Below are 25,679 nucleotides of genomic sequence, written 5' to 3' on the forward strand. Positions count from 1 at the left end.
CCTTAGGAAGCACGGTAAGACTCTGGACTTAAATGACTAAATTCACTGCCAAAACTATAGACAACTTTTATTGTGCTGTCTGCCTGTATCTGGAGTTCCACTCTGCAGGGCTGGTCAAACCACAGGTTATAGATTGTGAGGCAACTTCACCTCTTGTATTCACTGGTATTCAAATGTATCTTGTCCACTTACTTGCCCACTCCTGATAATTGCATAATGCTAAGACTGGTATGTTCAAGAACTGTTATCATTAAAAGATGGAAGAATGAAGTGTTTTGAAAAGTCTGATGGAGATAAAATTTGAAGGTAAATTTTATATAGTGTATATATGTGTGTACATGGGCTGATGCCATCTCTTTTGATTGCACATCTTTGTCTAGTCCATTTTCTGCAAACCAAGCTATCTTTCTCACTTTAGTTCTGTTTAATATCATCTGTTTAACCAAAGGTTGTTTTGGAAGACTCCAACATTTACCTGAGAAATTGATGCTGTTGGTATGTCATAATTTTGAAATTTGGGCCTCCCACGACGAGTCCATTTAAACACACCACTGTCTGTATGGACTGGCTAGTCCTCCGATGGGCTTGTGCTCGGTTTCCTCCCACCTTCTGCAGTTGTTTGCTTGGACAGGTGAGAAAGAGAGTAATTTCCCCCAGCTCCAAAACCTCCCTAACTCACTGAGAAACTCATTAATTCCCCCAGAACATAAATTGTTGCTTTTGAGCTGGAAGTTCCCTCTTCATTATATATAGAGCCTCCTGCCTGGCCATATTTATGGACTTTTATTCTTTCCTTCCCATTATTGTCATTTATTATTTTTAATAATCCATACATTCTTTAGACAGGAGATTAAAGACACAACTTGTCATGGGTGAAGCTCTGAATTACTTTTACCCATTGGGAAGCTATTTAGTCACCGAGCAGAACTGGCAGAGCTCTAAAAAGAACCTTAAATGCACACTGAGTTTGGAAAAGGTAAGAAAGCTGCTAACGTTTTGATCTCCAACACACCTGGGTTTGCAGAGAAGCTAAGAGAGCAGAGTAAGGTACAGCAGAAAAGGTTTCCAAAGTGCTTCGCCTCCGTTAGCATTCTCTGCTGGCTCACTCACCCCCATCCAGACCACATACTGACTCTTAATCTTATGATGGGGCTGCTGATTTTCAACAGCTAAATACCAAAGTAGCATTATTTAATTTAGACATAATGTTCGGACCTTACCAAAAATTGTAAGAGCTGCTCCACAACTGGTAGTAATGGTTCTGCTAGGCAGAATGACTGGTGAAAGGAGAGAGGTCCTGCTTGGATGTAGCGCAGATGGTTACTGACACCTGTGACCAGTAGGTAAAGCCTGCTTTTCTTTTCTATACCTCTCTTCATAAAACCTGGAAAAGAAGGGCTATCTGCAGTGTTTTTTTAAACCACTTCTGCCATCCTTACTCAGGCAATTCCATGCAGATAGCTCCCAATGTCATCAGGGGGACAAGGAGTTAAAATGTCATACTCAGGTAATAGAGAAGAACAAAGCACATCAGGTTTCTTCATATCCTACATGGTGCTTAGGGGTTGAGGGAAAAATTATGTTTCAAGTACAAGAAACTGATGAGCAATATTTAAGAAGTATTTTATTAAAAAAGATTTTTCTGGTTAACTCGGATTAAGCAAAAATTCCCTTCTTCTGTTTATTGCTGGAAATACTTTTATTTTTTTTCTGCACTGATAAGTAAAGTACACCAAACAAATATTCCGTTGGTGACTGAGATTATTTTAGCATTTTGGGTCATCTTTTTAATCATTAATAGGTGAAGAGTCTGAAACATACTGCAAATATTAAGTTCCTTTTAAAAAATAAATCCCTAATATTAGCATTTTCCATGATTTATCTCTTTCTCCTAAAAGGGAAAAGCAGCAAAAGATTAAGTGTCTATTAAATAAAACCCGACTTAAACCAAGAATCAGCAGAGATGCTTCTTGGTTTAAAATGTAAACCTGACTATAAAACGTACCTCCTATTATCTCTGCACTGAGCTATCAGTCAAACGTGTAAACAAAAAATGTAGAAGTCAAGGATGCAACTCAACGTAGCATCAAATTGTAATACAACCAAATGACCTCTTTTAAAATTGGGGGAGGATTTTTTCAAGGGGGAGAAGAATGGATGGTAAGGAGCAAAGGATTGTATCGCCACCAATGCACGCCATGTTTTCCTCAGCACTTGCCGCGTTTATCAGTCCTGGCTTATCCAATAGCTCCAGGCTTGAAACCCACTCTCAGCATGACAGTTTGTCTCAAAAAAATTTCTCCCAAACTCTGCAGACTCTCAATCTGATTTGGTCGCTAGAAACTCTGCAAATATGGTCTTAGCAGACTTTAAGGGAAACAAAGGCAATACAACATAACGTTCCCAAATCAAATTTGCAAATTCTGACTAAGCTAAATAGTCAGAGTCCTTCGTTCCTGATCTTTTAGTAAACGACAGCTGACATGCTGTTTCAGATGTACAACAGAATGATTCTACATTTATATACCTTACCGTGTGATCACCATGATATGTCTGACCTGTCACAGTACAAAGATTCTACAATATTATTGACTATATTCCTGGTGCTGTTTATTACATTTGGGTGTCTTGTTTCTTTTATAACTGGAAATTTGTACCTCTTATTCCCCTTTTCACCCATTCCTTCATACCCTTCCCCGCTGGCAACTATCAGATTATTCTCTGTACAGTGGTACCTCGGTTTTCTAATGTACTCTGTTCTGGAAGACCATTCGAGTTCTGAAACGTTCAAAAACAGCCGACAGATAGGCCTCAGGATCTTCACTCAGTGGAAGACGCATGACATGTTCGACTTCCGAGGCATGTTCGAAAACCGAAGCATTTACTTCCAGGTTTACAGCGTTCATAAACCGAAATGTTCGTCAACAGAGACGTTCAAAAACCGAGGTACTACTGTATCTATGAGTGTTTCAGTTTTGTTTGTTGATTTGTATTTTTAATTTTTTTTTAGATTCTACGTATAAGTGAAATCATACGGTATCTCTGACTTATTTCACTTAGCATGCTGTCACAAATGGCAAGATTCCATTCTTTTTTATTGCTGAATAATATTCCGTTGTGGCTATATATACTGTATATCCATTCATCTAACAATGGACACCTAGGTGTCTTCTATATCTTAGCTTTGTAAATAATGCTGCAGTGAACATAGGGGTGCATATATTTTTTTTGAATTAAGTGTTTTTTTCTTTGTGTAATGCCCAGAAGTTCAATTGCTGGGTTGTGTGGTAGTTCTATTTTGAATTTTTTGAGGGACCTCCATATTGTTTAACATAGTGGCTGCAGCAATTTACAATCCCACCAACAGTGCATGAAAGCTCCCATTTTTACACATCCTTGTCAACACCTATTTGTTGATTTTTTGATAGTAGCCAGTCTGACAGTTGTGAGGTGATACTTCATTGTGGTTTTCATTTACATTTTCCTGCTGATTAGTGATGTTGAGCATCTTTTCATTCTGTTCATTGATCTGTGTATTTTTGTGCCATTACCATTCTATTTTTATTACTGTAGCTTCAAGTGAAGTTTGAAATCAGGGGCCATGGTATCTCCAACATTGTTCTCTCAAGATTGCTTTAGCAATTCAGCATCTTTTGTGGTTTCATTTAAATTTTAGGACTCTTTGTTCTAGTTCTGTGAAAAATGTCATTGGTATTTTTGATAGGGGTTGCATTGAATCTGTATTGTTTTGGGTAGTATGGACATTTACAGTATTAATCCCTCCAATCCATGAGCATGAGCATGGCATATCCTTCCATTTATCTGCGTTGTCTTCGATTTCTTCTATCAATGTCTTATAGTTTTCAGAATATAGGTCTTTTACCGCCTTGGTTAAATTTATTCCTAGGCATTTTATTCTTTTAGATGCAATTGTAAAAGGGATTGTTTTCTTAATCTCTTTCTGATACCTTGTTATTAATGTATAGAAACACAACAGATTTCTGAATACTAATTTTGTTTCCTGCAACTTGACTGAATTCATTTATTAGTTCTAACAGCTTTTTGGGGGAGTCTTTAGGGTTTTCTATATACAGTATGTCATCTGCAAATAACAACAGTTTTACTTCTTCCTTTCCAATTTGGATGCCTTTTATTTCTTTATCTTGTCTAACTGGTGTGGCTAGGCCTTCGAGTACTATGTTGAATAAAACTGTTGTGACTGTGCATCCTTACCTTGTTCCTGGTCTTAGAAGGGAAGCTTTCCTTTTTTCACCAATGAGTATGATTCTATGGGCTTGTCATATACAGCCTTTATTATGGTGAGGTATGTTCCCTCTATACCCATTTTGTTAAGAATTTTTATCGTAAGTGGATGTTGAATTTTGTCAAATGCTTTTTATCTATTATGATCATGTGATTTTTATTCTTGGTTTTGTTAATGTTGTGTATCACATTGATTGATTTGTGAATATTGAACCATCCTTGTATCCCTGGAATAAATCCCACTTAATTATGGTGTATCATCCTTTTAATGTATTATTGAATTTAGTTTAATATTTTGTTGAGAATTTTTACATGTATGTCCATCACGGACATTGGCCTGTAATTTTCTTTTTTTTTTTTTGTAGTATCTTTGTCTGGTTTTGGTATTAGGGTAATGTTGGCTTCGTAGAATGAGTGTGGAAGTGTTCCTCCCTCCTGAATTTTTTGGGACAGTTCAAAAAAGGATAGCTTTTCTTCTTTAAATGTCTGGTAAAATTTGCCTGTGAAGCCACCTACTCCTGGACTCGTTTGTTGTTACTGATTCAATTTTGTTACTAATACTCAGTCTGCTAAGATTTTCTGTTTCTTCCTTGTTCATTCTTGGAAGGTTGTATTTTTCTAGGAATTTATCCATTTCTTCTAGGCTGTGCAATTTGTTGGCATATAATTGTTTGTGATCTTCTTTTATGATCCTTTGTATTTCTGTGGAGTCAGTTGTAACTTCTCTTTCATTTCTGATTTTATTTATTTCAGCCCTCTCTGTTTTTTCTTGATAAGTCTGGCTAAAGATTTTTCAATTTTATTTATCTTTTCAAAAAACCACCTCTTAGTTTCATTAATCTTTTCTATTTTTTTTTAAGTCTATTTCATTTACTTCCACTCTAATCTTTATTATTTTCTTCCTTCTACTCACTTTGGACTTTGTTTGTTCTTTTTCTAGTTCCCTTAGTTGTTAGATTGGTTATTTGGGATTTTTCTTGTTTTGAGAGCTGTATTGCTATAAATTTCCCTCTTACAACTGCTTTTGCTCTATCCTGTAGATTTGGGAAAGTCGAGTTTCCATTTTTATTTCTCTCAAGACATTTTTGATTTCCTCTTTAATTTCTTCTTTGATCTACTGGTTGTTTTAACAGCATTTTGTTTAATCGCCAGGTGTTTGTGTTTTCTCCAGTTTTATTCTTGTAGGTGATTTCTAGTTTTAATACGTTGTGGTCAGAAAATACACTTGATAAGATTTCAGTCTTCCTGAGTTTATTGAGACTTATTTTGTGGCCTAACATGATCTATCCTGGAAAATGTTCCACTTGAAAAGAATGTGTATTCTCCAATTTGTGGATGAAGTAGTCTATAAATATTAAATGCATCTGGTCTAATGTTTTATTTAAAGCCACTGTTTCCTTAATTTTCTATCTGGAAGATCTATCCATTGATGTAAGTGGGGTGTTAAAGTCCCCTACTGTTATTTTTATTACTGTCAATTTCTTCCTTTATAGCTGTTAATATTTTTTATATTTAGGTGTTCCTATGTTTGTTGCACATTTACAAAAGTCGTACCCTCTTCCTGGATTGACCCCTTTATCACTATGTAATACTTTTGTCTCTTTTTACAGTGTGTTTTAAAGTCTATTTTGTCTGATATAAGTATTGCTACCCCAGCTTTCTTTTCGTTTCTATCTGCATGGAGTATCTTTTTCCATCCCTTCACTTTAGATCTGTTTGTATCTTTCAATCTGAAGTGAGTCTCTTGTAGGTAGCATATAAATGGGTCTCGTTTTTTTTATCCATTCAGCCACCCTATGTCTTTTGATTGGAGCATTTGGGCCATTTACACTTAAACTAATTATTAATAAGTGTTCACTTATTGCCATTTTAATTGTATTCTGGTTATTTTTGTATTATTCTTTTCCTTTATTCTCTTGGTTTCTTCCCTTGTGGTTTCCTGGTTTTTAGTGTTATGTTTGGGTTACTTTCTCTTTATTTTTGGTGTACCTTTTGTAGGTTTTTGGTTTGTCATTACCATGAGGTTCATACATATATCAACCTATATATAGCAGTGTTATTTTAAGCTAATAGCATTTACATTCAAATGCATTCTAAAAAACACTACATTTTTACTCCCCCTCTATACTTTGTTTTTGATGTCACAGTTAGTCTTTTGGTTTTATATGTCCCCCTAACTACTTATTGTATAGCTGATTTTGACATTTTTGTCTTCTAACCTTCATACTAGCTTTTTAAGTGGCTGATTGACTGCCTTTACTAGACATTTGCCTTTGCTGGTGAGACTGATTTCTTCTTTCATTTATTTTTATTTCTGGTTATGGCCTTTATTTTTCTGCTTAAAGAAAACCCTTTATAATTTCGTGAAGCCAGTTTAGTGGTGAGAAACTCCTTTAGTTTTTGTTTGTCTGGAAAACTTTCTCTCCTTCAGTTCTGAATAACCTTCCCAGGTAAAGTATTCTAGGTGTAGGTCGCTTCCTTTCAACACTTTAAGTATACCCTAACACTCCCGTCTGGTCTTTAAAGTTTCTGCTGAGAAATCAGCTGATAGCCTTACTGGGTTTCCTTTGTACGTGACTATTTTCCTCTTACTGCCTCCAAGAGTCTTTCTTTAAATGTAAGCATTTTAATTACAGTATGTGTTGGTATGACTCTCTTTGGGGTTACCTTGTTTGGAACTCTCTGTGCTTGTCTGTTTCCTTCCTCAGGTTAGGAAAGTTTTCAGTCATTATTTCTTCAAATAAGCTTTCTCTCTCTCCTTCTTCTGGGATACCTATAATATGAATTTGAGTGCACTTGATGTTGTCCCTTAAACTATCTTTGTTTTTTTAAAAGTTTTTTCCTTTTTGCTGTTCTGATTGGGTGATTTCCACTATTCTGTCTTCCCAAGTCGCTAATCTGTTCTTCTGTGTTATCCAATCTGTTGATTTCCTCTTGTGTATGTTTCATTTCAGCTATTGTCGTCTTTAGCTCTAATGGGTTATTCTACTGTCTAACTCTTTGTTGTTCTCCCCAAGCTCCTCTCTTCTCCCAAGTTCGATGAGCATCCTTATGATTGTTGCTGTGGATTCTTTATCGAACAAATTATCTGTTTCATTAGGGTTTTTATCTGGAGTTTTTTCTTGTTCTTTCATTTGAAATATACTCTCGTTTCTTTTCATTCTGTATGATTGTGTTTGTCACTATGAATTGACGAAACAGCTCTCTCTCCTGACCTTGAAGGAGTGCCCTTGTGTAGGAGTGACCTCTATGTGGACTCTGTGTGCTGGGTGTTTTTGGCAGTCTGGATGGAGCTGGCCGGTGCCCTGGGCACTAGCTGGCTAGAGCTTCAAGAGGGGCTGGCTACGGGGCCCAGAGTGCAGGGTTCTGGGAGCACCCTGAGGGGCTGGGGCACTGTCCAGAGTTGCCACGGTACCCTGTGGAGGTCTTGCAGGCCAACTAGAGTACTTGGATTGAGCTCCCTCCTGTGCTATCTAGTTGGAGGGGGAATGCAAACAAAGGTACTCACAAGTTACCTCCAAAACCAGAATCCGCGTAGTTTCCCACCTGTTTGGCAGGTAATTGGGGTAAGAAAATGGATTTTTTTTTCATGTATAGTCTTGGTGTCCTTTAAATCACTGTTTTATCACTGCGTCCCATAGCAGGCACGTCTGCCCATGCAGGCCTCTCAGTATTGTCTCTACCTACAGCAGGTTGGTCCATTAGAGTAGGATGTCTCTCTTTCCTACCCTTCTCTGTGTAGTCCCTCTCTCATTTGTTGTGCAGAAGCTGTTCAATCAGCCCTCAGTTCTTCAGGAGGAATTGCTCGGTATGTAGGTAAGTAAGGGGTATCGTTCACCACCAATTTGGACCCCTCTTCACTCCTGATCTTTCTGAATGACAGGATGTTCTGATAGATTTGTTGACCTGTGTAAACACTGAGTATAATGAATCATGAAGCCAGCCAGACTTACTGCAAGCTGTCGTATACCATAACTAAGTTATATAATTATAGAAATTTAAATTTTAGGAGTATTTCTTTAAAAAGTAGTATTTTCCCCAGACTCAAATTATCTATTCAACTTTTTGTTTTTATAGACTCATGTAACTAATTCCAAACTAAAATATTTTGAGCACCATAAACTCTTCTGCAAATAGATGACAATTAAATGTAGAGAGAGAATCATGTTCATGTATGAAAAATAATTGATAACATTGAAGGGTTTATTTTAGTGGGAAAGGCCAATTTTAGTCTTTTAAAATTGGTCTTTTAAAAGCCAAATTTGTTGGCATGTTAACAGCTCAAAAAGAATATTTCTTTTTCATGCATTTAATAAATAATCTATGCTAGATAAAAGCAAGCTGTTGGGCCAAGTTTCAGAATTTATAGTAGAGCCTATAAAAACCAGTAATGATAGCTAAGAAGAGACACATTTCTCTAGAGCTAATACAGAGGAGATCTATTCTACAGCGTTAAATAACTAATAAGGCAGACTATAAAACACACAGGAAGAAAGATTATAGCAGAAAGAGCATAATACTGAGAGTCCAGAGGTTTGAGTGGAAGGCCTAGTTCTGTCACTGATTCTTTGTGACACCAAGCCTATTTCTTCAGAACAAATGCTGCTACAGAGTTTATTCTTCTACTAAGATTTACTGTTAAAAGCACAAACAAAAACCCTTAAGACGCTTGAATACAGTTTATTGGCTGTTTTGAATAGCATTTTTAATAGCAAAAATGTGTTTATATTATAATAGCTTACAACCATCTTTTTTCAATACAACGTAAACTGAGATCATGTAAGTCTTAGCATTTAAAATCCCTCAGCTCTGTGACATATACGATAGAAAGTTCCAGATACCGTTGTCTGGCTGATTCTCGTAGAGATATGCACAAGTGTACTAATCAAGTGCAACTTCCTTCACCACCTTGGGTGGGATGTGTTTTATCACGAAACATTAATATAGAGACATGATTTTGAAAATTAAACAAATGAATCTGTTCTTGCTTTTCTCTAAAAATACCTTTTCTCTTGAATTACAGTATATTTATAATTTTATTACAAATTCTACAAATCACTAGGCTTTCATTTCCATACCTTAACAATTCCATCTCTAGAAGCAGTTACAATGAAGCCCTGTGTTGTCTGGAACGTGGCAACATCTGTGATGATGTCGTGATGTCCCACAGGCAGAGACTCTGGGCCCCTCCGAGGCGTGTCATCACTTGGTCCTACCTTCTGCTTATTCTGAATTTCCTATTTCATGGTTAAAAGTGAAGGAGAAAGTCAGAAGTTAAAAGCTTGTACCACATTCTACTTCATGTCAGTATTCTTGCTTTTGGGATATGTTGTGTTGTTGTTTAATAAGCTAAAAACCTCTTGTGAAGTACCCATCCTTTCATAAATACACTGAGCAAAAGGAGTAAAAACAAAAAGAGCATGACATTCTAGGTTTCTAGTCATCAGATGTAGCCACTTACTAAAAAGGCCAATAATCTATGCATATTGCCTTTTGTCAAAATCAAAAGCATATAATTAAGTGTATAAATGACCAGAATATGGAAGTAAATACATATCACATGTTTAGCATTTCTAAAGTGCATTATTCTTTATCATGAAGGAAGCACATTTTCACATACTGAGCACTTAAGTCAGGCCCAGGCACTTTCAGGTACATTATCTTAATTGAAGTTATTGTCTAACTCAAGAATACAAGCATTAGTCCCAACAGCCAGGTATGAGTCCCACATTTGCTGCTTACTACCGGTAGCTGGGTGAGCTTAAGGAAAATAATAAAACAACTTTATAAGGAACTACCTTTAAGGATTGAGCAAGCTTACTTCAAGCTTATATGTGCACTTTCAATATATTTACTAAAAGTTAATTTTTAAAAATACAGAAAAGCCAATGGAAAATAAACATTTCTTAAACTTGAAGAAATACTGCCACTGTTGGCCAAAACCACTTATTTTAATCAACTTAGTGTTTATGAAAGCCATTTTTATGCCTACAAAAGTTGAAGGAAAAGACGACTGCTTGTACCTGGACAACTTCAGTGCCTTCAATTATTTTCCTGTAATATGACACAGATGGAGAACTAGTACTTCCTGCAACAACATAGGACCTCTCTGGGTAAGCCAAGTCCCAAAACCTAGGGAAGAGGAAACAAATGGTGATAATCTCCAAGGGAGAAGGGCAGGAACTAATGAGCACTGGCTTGCACTCATCAGTGTACAGCTTAAATTCATTACAAATGAAGTATTAACAGCTCTCCTTGCAAGATGTGGGTGAGTTTAGACATTACAATATTGCCAATATCTAAAATAATACCCTAGTGTTGTTAACTGTAGTAGCCATCCACCTTTTACTATGCTTCCCCTTTTAAGTGTTGCATCAAATATTCTTTATCAGATACTATACCTTATTTTCATGTCTGAGCCAGCTGTTAGCAAGATAGGATTTCCATCTGCAGGACTACAGTAGATACCATGAACACTGTGAGGAGAAGGCTTAAAAGAAATAAACAAGAGTCAAATAAAAGATATCAGTGTATTCCATAAATGATGGTACCATTTGTAGAGATAAGTCAACTGTCAGTGGCTTTATAGGCACCTAGTTAACTAAAGAAATGAGACTTATTATGTATGTCATACACTTCTTTCTTTGGGACTTTAAAATGCGTTTGTTTTGTATCATTCTGAATAAAGAGGCAAAGCCTGTTCAGCTTCCTAAGCTATTCTATTTCAAATGAGAAGGACCCCAACTAGAGAAAAAAAATCTTTCCTACCTTTTGCCCCAATGAGGCACCCTTGGCCACATGACAAAAATGGAAGTGTATATAAAAGGGTCATGTTCCATTTTTTTAACGATCTAATCATCAATCTGGGCTTTTCTTAACCCAGATATTTACTAGGGTTCCAAAGAGACATCACAAAATGATGGAGCTAGCAACCAAAACACCCAATGAATAGACACTACTCAGCCTAAGGAAAGGGAAAGCACCATGCAGCAATGGCCACCTAATACTTATTGAAAATATAACCCAAAAGTCCAACAGACATTGTTTGGTAGAACTTCTGAAAGTGCTTGGGATGTGGGAAATTATATTGGCCTTTATAATAAAAACTGGAGTCAAACCTGTAACTCAGAAAGTGGTGGTGCGCTGCTGGCCCAGAGCGTGAATCTTCTGTCACCTGTCTCCATGTCCCACATAGACACTTCGTTGTTGCCCTGAACAGCTAAGGGAAACGAGGGTCAGAACCATTACTCACACAGGAACTCAGCTCTCAGAACTTTCACATCTTAATAGGTAATCTAAGTCAGCCTGTACCCATTTCCATTTTTTCCCATCCTGCAAGAAATGCTAACTAGTACTTTTAAATAACACTGTGACCCTATCATCACACTACAGTGCAGAAACAAAAATACCAAGTGGAGAGAATTATGGGGTGGAAAGTCAAATCATAAACAGATTCTGCCCTCAAGAAACCTACAGTCAAGTAGAGCAAAAAGAGAAATGCAGATTTCCACCTGAACTCAAGGAAGGAAAGATCACATCCAGTGGGTAAGAATCAAGGTTGCCTCATGGAGATGTTGTCACTAGAACTGAAAGAACAAGGAAAGCTAGACAGATACTGGTGACATGCAAGTCAATCATTTCAGGCAGAAAGAATGGAATGAGCAAAACTACACAAAAATCTGTGTTTTGGAGAAACATGAGCAGTTGGTCTAACCGACACAGTCGTGATAGGGAAGAGTGGGAGACGCAGGGAGAAAGAGGAAAGAAGGGTGAAGATTACAGAAATGGAAACTGCAGGCCTGAGAGAGGCATTATCCCTGAGGTATTTGTGAGCGGGGTGGGGGTGAGAGTACCCCGGGGTTCACGCATGTTTACTGAACACTCACACTAGGCACTGTCCTAGGCACTGAGGAAAAGAAGGCAAACAATTCAAAAAAAATGCCATTTCATGGCATTACATACTAGTGGGAACAACAAACCAAAGACAAGCAAAGGCCTGGAAGCAGAAATGTGCTTTCGTTCAAGGGAAGAGCCAGGAGGCCAATGAACTGGAGCAGACTGAGCGTGGAAGATGAGCAGCAAAAGGGCACTAGCAAAAGGGCAAAAGGGACTAGTGCTGCTCCCTTTTCAGCTCTCAGGCTGACCCACATGGACCACATCAGCAGGCTCCTGTGCATGCTGGCTTCTAGATGGGTTTGGCCTGTGGTAAGCTAAATAATGTCCCCCCAAGGTAACCAGGTCCTTATCTCTGGAGCCCATGAATGTTATCTTACATGGAAAAATGACTTCGCAGATGTGATTAAATTAAGGCCCTTAAGAAGGGGGCAGAGAGCAGAGGGAGGATCCTGGGTTGTTCGGTTGAGCCCTAAATGCAATCACAAGTGTCCTTAAAAGACGGAGGCACATTTGACAGCAGAAAGCAATTTGCCTTGACAATGAAGCAAGATGTGATGGTACTAGCTTTGAGGATGGAAGAAGGCATGGAAGCAGGAAAAGGCAAGGGAATGGATTCTTCCCTAGAACCTCCAGGGAGAATGTGGCCCTGCTGCTACCTTGATTTTGGCTCAGCAAAACTAATTTTAAACATCTGCCTCCAGAACTGTAAGAGAATAAGTTTTTGTTAATTTATTATTGTAGCCCTAAGAAACTAACATAGGCCTGTGGAAGCCCCTGTAGGAGATCAAGGGATGGGTGAAAGTCAAATCAGTCACCTCAGGCTGGTTGTATCCCTCATCTCAAAATCACTGCTCCTTTCAAGGTGGCTTCTTCTATTGGACTTCCTTCCAAATTCCAATAACCATCCCCTCCCCTCCTGCCTTCTACTGCTATTCTGATGGTACTTGCCCTATTTTATTGCATGGTCTTTTATGATACCCCTACACCCACACCTCTGTAAATAGTTCCTTTGAAAATAAATACTCCTCAGATATCCTACTTGGGTATGCCATCTGTTTCCTGTTGGAACCCTGACTGATAAAGAAGGTCAGAGAGGTAGCAGGGGCAGATCCCATAAAGCCTTTGGGCCACAGGGAGGAGTTTGGCTGGTCCATGGAAGGAGAAGCCACTGGAAAGTACGGAGCAGAAGAAAGAGCAGTCTGAAGGGGTAAGGATAAAAACGGAGTTACAAGGATACTATTAATAGGGAAAAGAGATTATGGTGGTTTGGATTAGAGAGACAGTAAAAAGTGGTCACCTTTGGAATATATTTTAAGATCGAACATATGATGGGCTGATGACTGGATATGGGATAAGAGAAAGAAGAACTGAGGACTTCACAAGGCTTCTCTCTGAGCATCTAGCATAAAAGCTGCCACTTACTGACAGAACACTGTAGGAAGAGCAGCTTTGTCTCAGTAAGAGGTAGTGGTGAGGGAACTGGAGAGACAAAACCAAGTGTTCAGTTTAGACATGTCAACTTTAAGGTGGCTATTAGACCTCTTAGGGGAGATTTTAAGTAGGCAGATATAAATGTCTGAAAAAATTTGGTGTTTAAAGCATGGGACTAGATAAGATCACACAGGGAAGCCAATGGAGATAGAGAAGAGGTTTAGACCAAAGAACGAGCCCTGAGGCAGGTCACAATTTAAAAGTCAGAAGATGAGGAGGAACCAGCAAATCAATGAATAGGAAAACCAAGAGAGTGATGTCCCTGAAATCAGGTAGGGAAAGTATTTCACGAAGAGTAAACAATCAACTGCCTAAATGATAAGTCAAATAAGACGCAGGTTGAGTAGTAGCCACTGGAATTGGCAACATGGTGACTTTGACAGCAGCAGTGTAGGAGATGGACTACGCGTATGAGAAGGGACCAGAAAGAGCACAGATGCTAGAGGATCAGTGCGGAAACAGAAGAATAACAAGAGCTATTATTTATCAAGCACTAATTCTGTTCTGAGCTACGGGCTTTATATGTGTTACCTCAAATTCTTACAACTCCACTAGACAAGTATTTTTAACCACATTTGACAGATGAGGAAAGTGAGTTTCAAGGACTTGCCCAAGAAAATCTAAATGCCCAATGAGGGGAGGGGAGGGAAAGGAAGCTTGCAAGAAATACAACAGAAACAGATCAACAAGAAATGGCAACGGACAAGGATGAGTCAAGGTTTCCAACTGAGATTTCTAGGAAGATGATGACAGCTTTAACAAAAATATGGGACACAAATGGAAGGAGAAAAGGTGGCAGACAGGAATGAAAGGTGATGTGGTGATGAATGAGATCATTTTTCAGCATAATAAATATGAAATGACAGTGAGTATCGGTGGTGGGAACTTTCATAATCAAAACAGAACAAAATCAAGCATTCTGTTCATATGTAAAATAAAAACTCTAAAAACACAAGTCTTGGCAGCAGGGTATTAAGCACTTTCCAAGAAAATGCCCCAACACCAAAAGCCAACCTTCTGTTTTACCTGCGATTACCCAGGATTGGTACAGAGGGTGCATCGAGAGGCGTCTGATTCGAGCTCTGGAAGGATGGCAGTGACTGGAAATAGGCAACTGGAACCGCATGTCCCAACAAGCCATGGTACCACTGCTTGTACCTTAAAAAAAAGCCAAAAAGATTACCATCTAATGATTAAAGCACATCAGGCTACATTTATACAAATGGTAAATAGCTTTCTCTGAATGTGTTTTAAAACTGACTTAATCACTTAGAAAAAGGCTTTGTTCTCATGAAGCTGTCTCCCAGTTTCAAACAGCACCTTTACTTGTTAAATAACAAAGACATAAAGTGCTTTATCACAATGCTACTACAGAAGTGTCTAACAAATGGAAATTGAAAATGAATAATCCATAAATTACTGGCACTGTTATTAACTGCCAAAGGCACCCACAATAAACAGAAGGCCTAGAGAAGATAAAAATTGAATTTGATACATCCAAATGTTCACAATGCCTTAAATAACCAGAGATGTTTCCCCGGCATTCACTGATCACTTTACCAACCCCAAAGTGGCCTGCTGCTCAGACTTCATTCATTTCCATGGGCCCCTCTCTCCAAAACATTCTGGAGCCAGGTATGGGTGTCTAATCACAGCGGAAAATGAAGTGAGTCCCTGCACATCTGCCCATGACAACTTGAATCCCACAGAGAGAAGCCCCCTCCATCCCCAAAGAATAAGGCCTACATTACACATTAAGCAGCTGGCTGTCACAGAGGCACAGAGCATATTCTTGGATTGTTCTCCAATTCCAGTAGAGAGACTGAGGGTGGGAGAAAACAAAAGCAGCAGCATGGTCTGTCCCTCTGTTTGTCACCATGCTCCCCTCCAGGACAATGGTTTAATTGGCTGCCCTCCTCAAAGCTGATCAGGGTACCTGAGAGCCATCACTGCCACTGGCTAATATGCTAAGTGTTTAATATCTACTCTTCTACTCTTCTAGGCCTGGCATTACATCTTTCTATACCTGTGCAGTTTCTTCACATAAAAGGCAAAAAAAAAAAAAAAAATGCATTCCATAAAACTATATAAAAACAAAGGAAAGGGCAGATATTTCACAATCATAAATGCAAGTTAGGGAATCTAGAACCAAAATTCAAGCACAGCAGATTATAATTCTTCTGAAAGAGTGCCAAGTGGGAAAAAGATAAGATGTGGTACCTTCTCAAGGGGCAGGTTCAAAGCCTATGGGGGTTGGGGGGGAATGTGCAACTAAAGCCGGAAAGAAGCAATCGAGATCACATGGTACATCTTCAGCATTTGAGGAAAGGGAGGCAGGGAGGAATAATAAGGCAAGAAATGATCAATTAGCTCTTCTCCTGTACCAGGCACTGTAATAGATGCTTTCACATCATTAAATCCTCAAAGCAGCCCTTGAAAGAATTAGACCGTTTGAAGATGAGGATGCTGAGACTCAGAGCAGTTAAGCACTTTGCCTGAGGCTAATGGAATTTAAAACTGAGTCTGCCCAAACTCCAACTGCTCTCAAGCATATACCAAGCCGGCTAATCGGATCACTATAATGAATGCAGCAAATCTGATCACTATAATGAATATAGAGAGGCTCATTTAAGAACAAAGAGAAAAAGAAAAAGGAAATTGTTTTATGCATTGGGATACTAATTTCACTCTAAAAATTACATTGTGATTATAACATAATAATTATGGGGGAAAAATGGGAAAAAATTATCAACAAAGAAAAAGAAAACCGCTTTCACAAGAAGGCAATTCCAGACGTTAGTGGCATTCAATGACTTGCTACTAAGCTTACCAATGCAGAGCCAGCACTGGTGGATGTCCACAGCAAAGGAAGTGATGAGGCCCGACTTCAAGTCGTGCTTTAACGTCCATGCGTTGCTTGAAGACCTGAGGTCCCAGCCAACCAGAGAGCCATTCACAGTGGCATAGGCCAGAACGGACAGCGCCCCAGAATTGAAGTGATGCATATCCACGACACAGCCATCCTCCTTCTGGTCTAGAATTCTAAAGAAATACACAAAGCAAAACAATGATGGCTGAGGTGTTTCTTAAAAATTATCTTAGATTTACAGAAGAGATGCAAAAACAGTACATAGAATTCCTTTACCCAGCTTCCCCTCATGTTAACCTTACAAAACCATAGAACATTTATCGAAACTAAGAAATTAACATTGGTACAATACTAGTGGAGAACACATTAGGATTTCATCAGTTTTTCCACTAGAGTCCTTTTAGTGAGCCAGGACCCAAACCAAAATACCACACGGAATTTAGCTGTCATGTCCCCTTAAGTCTCCTCCAATCTGACAGTTCCTCAGTCTTTCATTTTCTTTTGGAAGACTATTGGTAGGTTATTTTTAGAATACATCTCCATGTGGGTTTACCTCATGTGTTCTCGCAAATAGTTTATACCTTATTGGGAAGGAGACCACAGAAGGGACATGCTCTTCTCAGTGCCATATATGAAGGAGTACCTGATAGTATGTATTAATGGTGATGTTAACCTTGATCATTTGGCTAAGGTGGTGCCTGCCAGAATCCTCTATTGTAAACTTGTTTTTCCATTTATACCTAATGACTCAATATTTAGGGGAAATGCCCGTGTGTTCTAACGGTTACTTTCTACTTCCCTCATGCTTTCTATACTTACTAGAATTCTTCTATAAGGAAAGGTTGTCACTTCCCCATTAATTGGTTCATTTATTTATTTCTGTCAGTAAGAACTCTTGGAAGATAAAATACATTTATCTTATTCTTTGAGTTATAACCCAGTACTACTGTGATATATTTTGTTGCTCAAGTTGTTCCACCTTTGGCCATGGTAAGCCCTTTCAATGTGCTTTTTTTGACCACTTCCTAACTCTGGCATCACAACATCCACCACACTCACCTTGTATCTTCCCTTCCCGGCCCTGGAATCCACCTGTTCTCCAAGGAGCGCTGGTTCCTTTCACTGCAGAACCGTTTTTAAAAACCAAGGTCGGTGTGCTAAGTGCTCATCGCTAATGGGGTTTCCCTGCTTCTCATCCCTCTCAATGGCCAGAGCTACAAAATATATTAGGTTGGTGCAAAAGTAATTGTGGTTTAAAAGGTTAAAAAAAAAAAATTGCAAAAACTGCAATTACTTTCGCACCAACCTAGTATCATGTATACTACCTCATGCATGCAAACATATACGTATTGCTGTGTCTATTTATGTGTGTGTGTGTGTGTGTGTGTGTGCGCATGAGCACGCGTGTGCACATACAGTTGACCTTTGAACGAGGAGGGTTAGGGGCACCGACCCCTGTGCAGTCGAAAACCAGTGTATGACTTTTGACTCCTCCAAATCTTAACTAGTAATAACCTAATATAGAAGGACACCTTACCAATAACATAAACAGTTGATTAACACATATTTTGTATGTTATATGTATTATGTACTATACTCTTACAATAAAGAAAGCTAGAGAAAAGAAAATGTTATTAATAAAATTATAAGGAAGAGAAAATACATTTGCTGTATTTACTGAAAACAATCTGTGTATAAGTGGACCCGAACAGTTCAAACCCATGTTGTTCAAGGATCACCTGTACATTTATCATGAGCCCGTACTGGTACCTATGCAAACCAGGGTTGATTCTAGCCATCCCCCTTTTCTTATCTGTAACTTCTTTCTTCAACAGTGAGAAACCTGGTTCTCATTATCTACAATACACTTACTTATTTATTCAACCCTAGTATACAAATAAAGTAGTTTTGGAATTGCTGAACCATGCCCCTGTGAAACACAACCAAACTAGAATACAGTATTTGAGTTCAGTTCCTTTAGTTATTAGCCTTCCAATAAATCATTGTTTTCCAGAGTTACTTGGTTGGCTCCTTTATTCCTCATATTCTTCAGTGTGAATATGATTCATCTGTAGAATCATATTTATCTGTTAGATTGATTCATCTGTTAGATTGCATTCTACCTTTCCCCTTATATCCAGGTTGATTTTTTTTTAATCTACATACAGGAAAATTCACTTTTTGTGGTATACAGTTCGATGTGTAGCCATCATATGCAAAAATATGAAATTTTTTTAAATAGTAAATAGTCATGTATCTTCTACCACACAGCCATACAGAATAATTCCACACCCCAAAATTATCCCGTGCAATCCCTTTGTAGTCAACCCCTACTCCCAACCTGTGGCAATCCACTGATCTGTTTTCCTCCCTATAATTTTATGTTTTCCATAATGTCATAATTGGCAACACACTAAATGGCCTTTTAGGTCTGACTTTTTTCATTACCAAAAACGATTTAAGATTCATCAATGTTGTTGCATCAGTCGATAGTTTATTCCTTTTTATTATTGGTAATAAAATAAAAGTAATAAAATATTACTGAGTCTGTTCTATTCTTTTTATGTACTAGTCCATTGTACGGGTATAACCTGTTTTTTCAAGCATAGGCATTTTTAAACTAAAAAAAATCATAAACTTATTGGCTAGCCTCCTCAATCAGAACATATCTTGCTTTCACACGTACTAGTTTAGTTTTATCTCTTAGATCAAGAGTCAGCCATTTTCTGTAAGGAGTAAATATTTCAGGTTTTGCCAGTTACATACATCTCGACAGCATACTTTTTTTTTTTAACAACCCTTTGAAAATGCAAACATCATTCTAGTTTATGGGCCACACTGCAGGCTGTAGTTTGCTGACCCCTGTCTTAGATAAACAATTATATTCACAAACAATCTAATATGAACTATGTTCCCCCTAAAGCGATGATGAAAAGTCCAAACGCCAAATAAAATGTGAAAAGGTGCCATAAATTGGAGCCATGACAACCGTTGATCTGACTGAATGAAGAAAACCAGAGAGAGAGAGAGAGAGAGAGAGAGAGAGAGAGAGAGAGAGAGAGAGAGACAGGACTCGTGGCAAGGTTTCTTTGGAACATACTGTGTCAGGCACAGTGAAATCTACACATCCAGGCACCATCTCCCAGTCTAGGCAGTCAATGTTTGCTTAGGGAAAAGACAATAACATTCATAGCGACAGGCGCTGTCGGCTGAGAGGTAACTATGCACAGAATGAGTACATCTCTGTGTGTCCTGCCAGCACAGTCATCACACAACACATTCTGCCAATAGCTCTTTGTTAATTCACATACAACTCAATAGGTATATGGCTGTACAGTCATCCTCTGCTGAGACAATTTCAAAGAAAACTGGCAGGTATTGGTTTTTTAGTCAAAAGCCATATATAATATGTCCTGGACAAAAGGTGCCCAAATCTGTTTAGGGAATGTACTAAAAATACAACATATTTTTAATTGCAAAGGCAAAACAAAATAATAAACAATAAAACAATACAAATAATAAAATCCTAGGTGGTCCAACAAACTTCCTTTTCTGCTTCAGCTACCCAATGGCCATGACTTTTAATCCACTTAGCTAGAAGCATCTGCTCTTCCCATGGGATCCATCACCTCTACCTGCCATGCCCTCCTCGACTACCCCCTTTGCTGGCTAACTTACTTGTGGTCTCAACTCCTCTGGGCCTTCTTCCCTGCTCTCTGCAAGCTGGCTCCCCGTCCCAGGAACCATGGCACATTATCACACTGTGTAGACATCATCTGTTCCCTGATGTACTTCTCCCACTACACTGTAGTTATTTATCTTATTATAAAGTAACATATCTTATTTTATTTGTCTTTGGATTCCTCAGTGTGTAGCACACACCAGTCAGTTGAAAAATTGTTCTGCTTTATCTTTAAATATCTTACCTTACAAATGTTTAATCTGTAGGCAAACACAATTTGTAGTGAAGGAAATTCTTAAATAAAACCAGCCAGTATTTTGTTTTACAATGATAAGCAAATCATCGGACTTAACACTACACTTCATGTTCCCATCAACTTAATGCCAAGTGACAAAATGCTGACAACGTCTGAGTTTTCTTTAATGAAGAACACTCATCGTCTCAAAACCAGCCACCCGGAGGTCTGCTTTTAGTAGCTGAGACAGAAGATGTAACTGACAATTAGATTCTTCAGACACATTCCAGACTGAGATAAGCTCCAAGTTCAAAGTTGCCCTTCTGATCTTTTGACAAACTGGCAGAAAATAAAACACGCAGACATAGTTTTCTAAAACTGACTACATGTGACAGATTTGAGTTGGAAACACAGCTTTATTTCATGTGCTTAGAAAAAAGAAGTACAATGTACTAGGCCCTCAGTTGATCCAAACTACACTGGAAAGAGAAGCTTAAATTACACTGATGCACTAAATGCTATTTAAAAATCACAAAAGATACCTGCTTTGTAGAGGATGAATTTTAGGAGACTTGGGCAGCTTAGAAGTCTCGATTCCAAGAAGCTGAACAGCGCCATTATCAGAGGCTACGGCCAAGTAGTGGGAACCCTGGCAAAATGTGAGAGTCTTGACACGACCTCCAATGCGGCTGTATGTAAGAATAGATCTGCTCAAAAGAAAAACAAGATAGTATTTCTGAAAGGCCATGTGAGCATTATTATTGGTAATATTATTAGCAATATATATAGCAGTATATATAAATTATTAGCGATATATAAATATCCATGTGATTTTTTTCTTTTAATTAAAATGTATTGGGGTGACAAAGGATAGTAAAACTACATAGGTTTCAAATGTACAATTCCGTAATACATAATCTATATATCACATTAATTTACCATCCAGAGACACATTATTAACATTTTGTTATATATTCTTCCAAAGGCTATCCTATGCATAGTATAATATATTCATATTTGCTTTTTAAATAAATATGGAACCGTATTTTACATTTTTTATTAATCACATCTCTACAGTTCACTTTTTCTTAATAGCTTTGTTGAGATACAATTCACATAACATAAAGTATAACATTTAAAAGTGTACAATTCGGTGATTTCAGTATATTAACAGAATTCTGCATAGAGCATCAGTATATAATTCCAGAACATTTTTCATCATTCCTAAGAAACCCAAAAAGAAAGCCACTTCATACCCACTAGCATTCAGTCCCCATTTTCCCCTCTCCCTTAAATATTCTATGAATTTGGCTACTCTGAATATTTCATATAAATGCAGTCATACATGATGTGGCCTTTTATATCTGGCTTCTTTCACTTAGTATTATGTTTTCAAGGTTCAGCCATTCCTTTTTATGGATAATTACTACTCCATTGTGTGGATATACCACATTTTGCTTAACCATTCATTCAGCTCATGAACATCTGTGTTGTCTCCGCCTTTTAGCTATTATGAATAATGCTACTATAAACACCTGTGTTTCTATATGTCTCAAACCAGGGCCTACAGGGGCCCAGGCAGTATGGTACGTGAGTAATGAGAGCCAAGGACAAAGTAATAGTAGCGATGGGAATTCCAGTATCCTCAGTCTCTCACGCTTTCTCTCTCCCCCCACCTCTTTTAATACTGAGATATAATTTACAAATCATAAAATTAACTTTTAAAGAGATTTATAGTATAGTCACTAAGTCTTGCAACCATCACCATTATCTGATTCCAGAACATTTTCACCACTCCAAAAAGAAACCCTGTACCCAAGTCATTCCCCAATGCTCCCTCCCCCCAGCTCCTGGCAACTATTAATCTACTTTCTGTCTCTATGGATTTGCCTATTCTGAACATTTCATATAAATGAAATCATACAATACGCTAGCTGGTCTTTAGATCAGCCCTCTTTCACTGAGCATAATGTTTTCAAGGTTTATCCATGTTGCAGTGTAGATCAGTATTGCATTCCTTTTTATGGCTAAATAACACTCCATTGTGTGGCTGTACCACATTTGGTCTATCCATTGAACAGCTGATTGACATTGTGGTTTCCACTTTTTGGCCACTATGAACAATGCTACACTAGTGTATAGATTTTTGTGTGAACATGTTGCCAACTGTCTTGGGTGTATATCTACAAGTGAAACTGCAGCATCATAAGGTAACTAACTCTATGTTTAGCATTTTGAGAAACTGCCGAGCCGTTTTCCAAAGTTGCTGCATCATTTTATATTCCCACCAACAACGTATGAAAGTTCCAATTTCTCCACATCCTCTCAACATTTTTTATTGTCTTTTTTATTATAGTCATTCCAGTGGGTATGAGGTGGTATCTCACTGTGATTTTGGTTTGCCTTGCGCTAGTAACTAATGATATAGAACATTTTTTCGTATACTTATCGGTCCTATTTGGAGAAACATCTATTTGAATCCTTTTTCTATTTTTCAGTTGTTGCCTTTTTACTGTTGAGCTGAAATAGTTATTATATATTCTGGGTACTTATATATATGGTTTACAAATATTTCTCTCATCTCCTTTCACTTTCTTATAGTGTCCTTTGAAGCACAAAAGTTTATAGCTTTGATGAAGTCTCATTTGTCTATTTGTTCTTTTGTCACTTGTGTTTTTGATGTCACATCTCAGAAACTATTGCCTAATCTAAGGTCATCAATAATTACATGCTATGTTTTCTTCTAAAAGTTTTATAGTTTAGCTCTTACAGTTAAGTCTATGACCCATTTTGGAAAAATTCTCTAGAAATCCATCCTTTTGCATGTGGATACCCATTAATAACAGACCGTTTTGTTCATGCTGTTCTTTCTGCCACGGAATTGTTCTGGCACCCTTGTCAAAAATGATGATCTGAAATTATTTCTGCAGGTTAGTTCTAGCCCACTGATTTATACCTTTATCCTTATGTCAGCAAAACACTGTCTTTATTTGCTGTGGCTTTGTAGTAAATCTGGAAGTGTAAGTTCTCTACTATGGTTCTTTCTTTTCAAGATTATTTTTTGCTATTTAAATATTTTTAATTTCTTTATGAATTTTAGGATCAGATTGTCAATTTATACCAAAAAAAAAGATAGCTGGAAATTTCATAGGGATTGCAATGAATCTATAGATTAAATTGGGGAATATCGTAACAGTATTAAGTATTCTAATGAATTAATATAGTTATGTCTTTCCATTTATTTAGGTCTTCTATAATTTCTTTCCATGATGGTTTGTAGTTTTCAGTATACAAGTCTTGTACTTCTTTTATTAAATTTGTTCCTAAGTATTTTATTCCTTTTGATGTTACTGTAAATGGAATTATTTTCTTAATTTCCTCTCTGGACTACTCATTGTTAGCAAATAGAAATGCAACTGATTTTTGTATATACAAATGCAGCATAATCTTACATTCTACAACTTTGCTGAACTCATTTGTTACTTCTAACAGGATTTTCTTTTGCTTTGTTTATCTTATTGTTTAAGATAGTCTATAGATAAGATCATGTTATCTGCTAACAGACATAGTTTTATTTCTTCCTTTCCAACCTGTACACCTTTTCTTTCTTTTCTTTATCTAATTGCCCTGGCTAAAACCTCTAAAGCAATGCTAAATGAAAGTAGCAAAAGTGGACATTCTTATCTATTTACTTATCTTAGGGGGAATCTTTCAGTCTTTCAACGTAAGTATGATGTTAGCTGTGGGTTTTTCATACGTGTCCTTTATCAGTTCTTATCTATTACTACTTTGTTGACTAAAATGGTGTTAGATTTTGTCAAATGCTTTCAGAGAATCTGATGATATGATCATGTGGTCTTTATCCTTTATTAATACAATATACTCAATTCATTTTCATATGTTGAAGAAGGTTTGCATTTCTGGGATAAACTGCACTTGGTCATGGTATATAATCCTTTTAATATGATGGATTTGGTTTACTAGTATTCTGTTGAGGATTTTTATGCCTATATTAATTATAGGTATTGGTTTGCAGTTTTCTGGTGATGTATTTGAGGTACGGGCGAGATCAAATAAAGATAGACCCTGAGAATGAAGCTTTTTAGCAAGCTGGCAGAAAGATCCAATAGTGACAATTCTCTGAAGATAGGGCTTTGGTGCGTTCCTAGGCCATTATCACCCTCTGAGTGGCTACTAAGCTGCTGGTTTTCATGGCCACCATAGTCGTGGAACTGTTGGTGTTCAAAAGCTACTGCAGAGTTTGGTGCAGGGGGATGAAATTCAGGGCCACATGTCTCACTGTTCTGAGAGTCACCTGTTTTTATTGAATAACACTCTTCAGATTGATGTAGGACTAGATAATTTCCAGAGTTCTGAAAAAGTTGATTTTGACAATTTTTGCCAGTATACTCATTGTTCTTGCGGAGATTTTTAGACGTCCAAAAATAGAAACCCTACATGCTCTTATTTTCTAAGCCTACTTTTTCATACAATATATCAATATATTTCTTATCAAAAAATTTATTTCCACAACATCAGTTTTATACTTGCACATCACTTATTTATCCAGCTTCACTCCTACTGCTAAACCTTTACTGCTAACTCCTACTGTTTGTCTCCAATTTTCTACTATTATAAAGAAAATCTGAATAGCCTTAAAACTCAATCTCTGAGTTTATTCTTATTTTCTTAGGATACAGACATCATAAAAGCTTATGATATATATTGTCAAAAAACCCTTCAGGGATGATGGATGTATCAACTATATTCCACCAAAGGCACTGTATGAGAATGCCCAATGGCCTGGCGAGGTTTTCATGCAACTTGGCTTTTTTTATTGCATATGGGAGCTGCCTGTAAAGTCCTCTTCTTAAAACTCTCTCTTCTGTTCCAGTCTAATATAACTTAAATGTTTTTTTCTCTCTCTTTTTCTGACCCCTCTTTTCCTGTGTCCAAAATTCAACTTCCTACTATTCAGGTCTCAGGACTTCTCAGATCTTTACAACCCCTTTATGCTCCCTTTTCTTCAGAATAGCTATACCACTCAAAACTCTGACTTCCAACAGTACCTACCCAGTGACTCTAAAATATGTAACCCTAACACTGGAACCATCTTACATGCCCTTCAGTTGTTTCAATTCTTCATTGGGACAAAACTCCATTTAGATGTTTTACCATCAAATTCAACAAGCACAAAGTGCACCAATCCCCCCTAAAATTGAGAAGCTAAATGAGTCAAAAGT

The 25,679-nt window shown here is 37.6% G+C and overlaps 1 protein-coding gene across 1 annotated transcript in view; it reads right to left on the reverse strand.

The window, feature by feature from the left end:
• Positions 1-8,630: 8,630 nt before the first annotated feature.
• The window catches only part of PIK3R4 (phosphoinositide-3-kinase regulatory subunit 4), a 59,134-nt gene continuing 42,085 nt past the window's right edge, over positions 8,631-25,679 (reverse strand). The window contains exons 14-20 of the mRNA XM_033132883.1: positions 20,979-21,143; positions 16,481-16,692; positions 14,677-14,808; positions 11,382-11,482; positions 10,665-10,753; positions 10,287-10,395; positions 8,631-9,500 (exon numbers count right to left, since the gene is read on the reverse strand). Of these exons, the coding sequence (XP_032988774.1) occupies positions 9,330-9,500; positions 10,287-10,395; positions 10,665-10,753; positions 11,382-11,482; positions 14,677-14,808; positions 16,481-16,692; positions 20,979-21,143 (979 nt within the window). The 3' untranslated portion in view covers positions 8,631-9,329. The remainder of the gene's footprint in view (positions 9,501-10,286; positions 10,396-10,664; positions 10,754-11,381; positions 11,483-14,676; positions 14,809-16,480; positions 16,693-20,978; positions 21,144-25,679) is intronic.

Source organism: Rhinolophus ferrumequinum, chromosome 17, assembly GCF_004115265.2.
Source record: "Rhinolophus ferrumequinum isolate MPI-CBG mRhiFer1 chromosome 17, mRhiFer1_v1.p, whole genome shotgun sequence".
NCBI lineage: Eukaryota > Metazoa > Chordata > Mammalia > Chiroptera > Rhinolophidae > Rhinolophus > Rhinolophus ferrumequinum.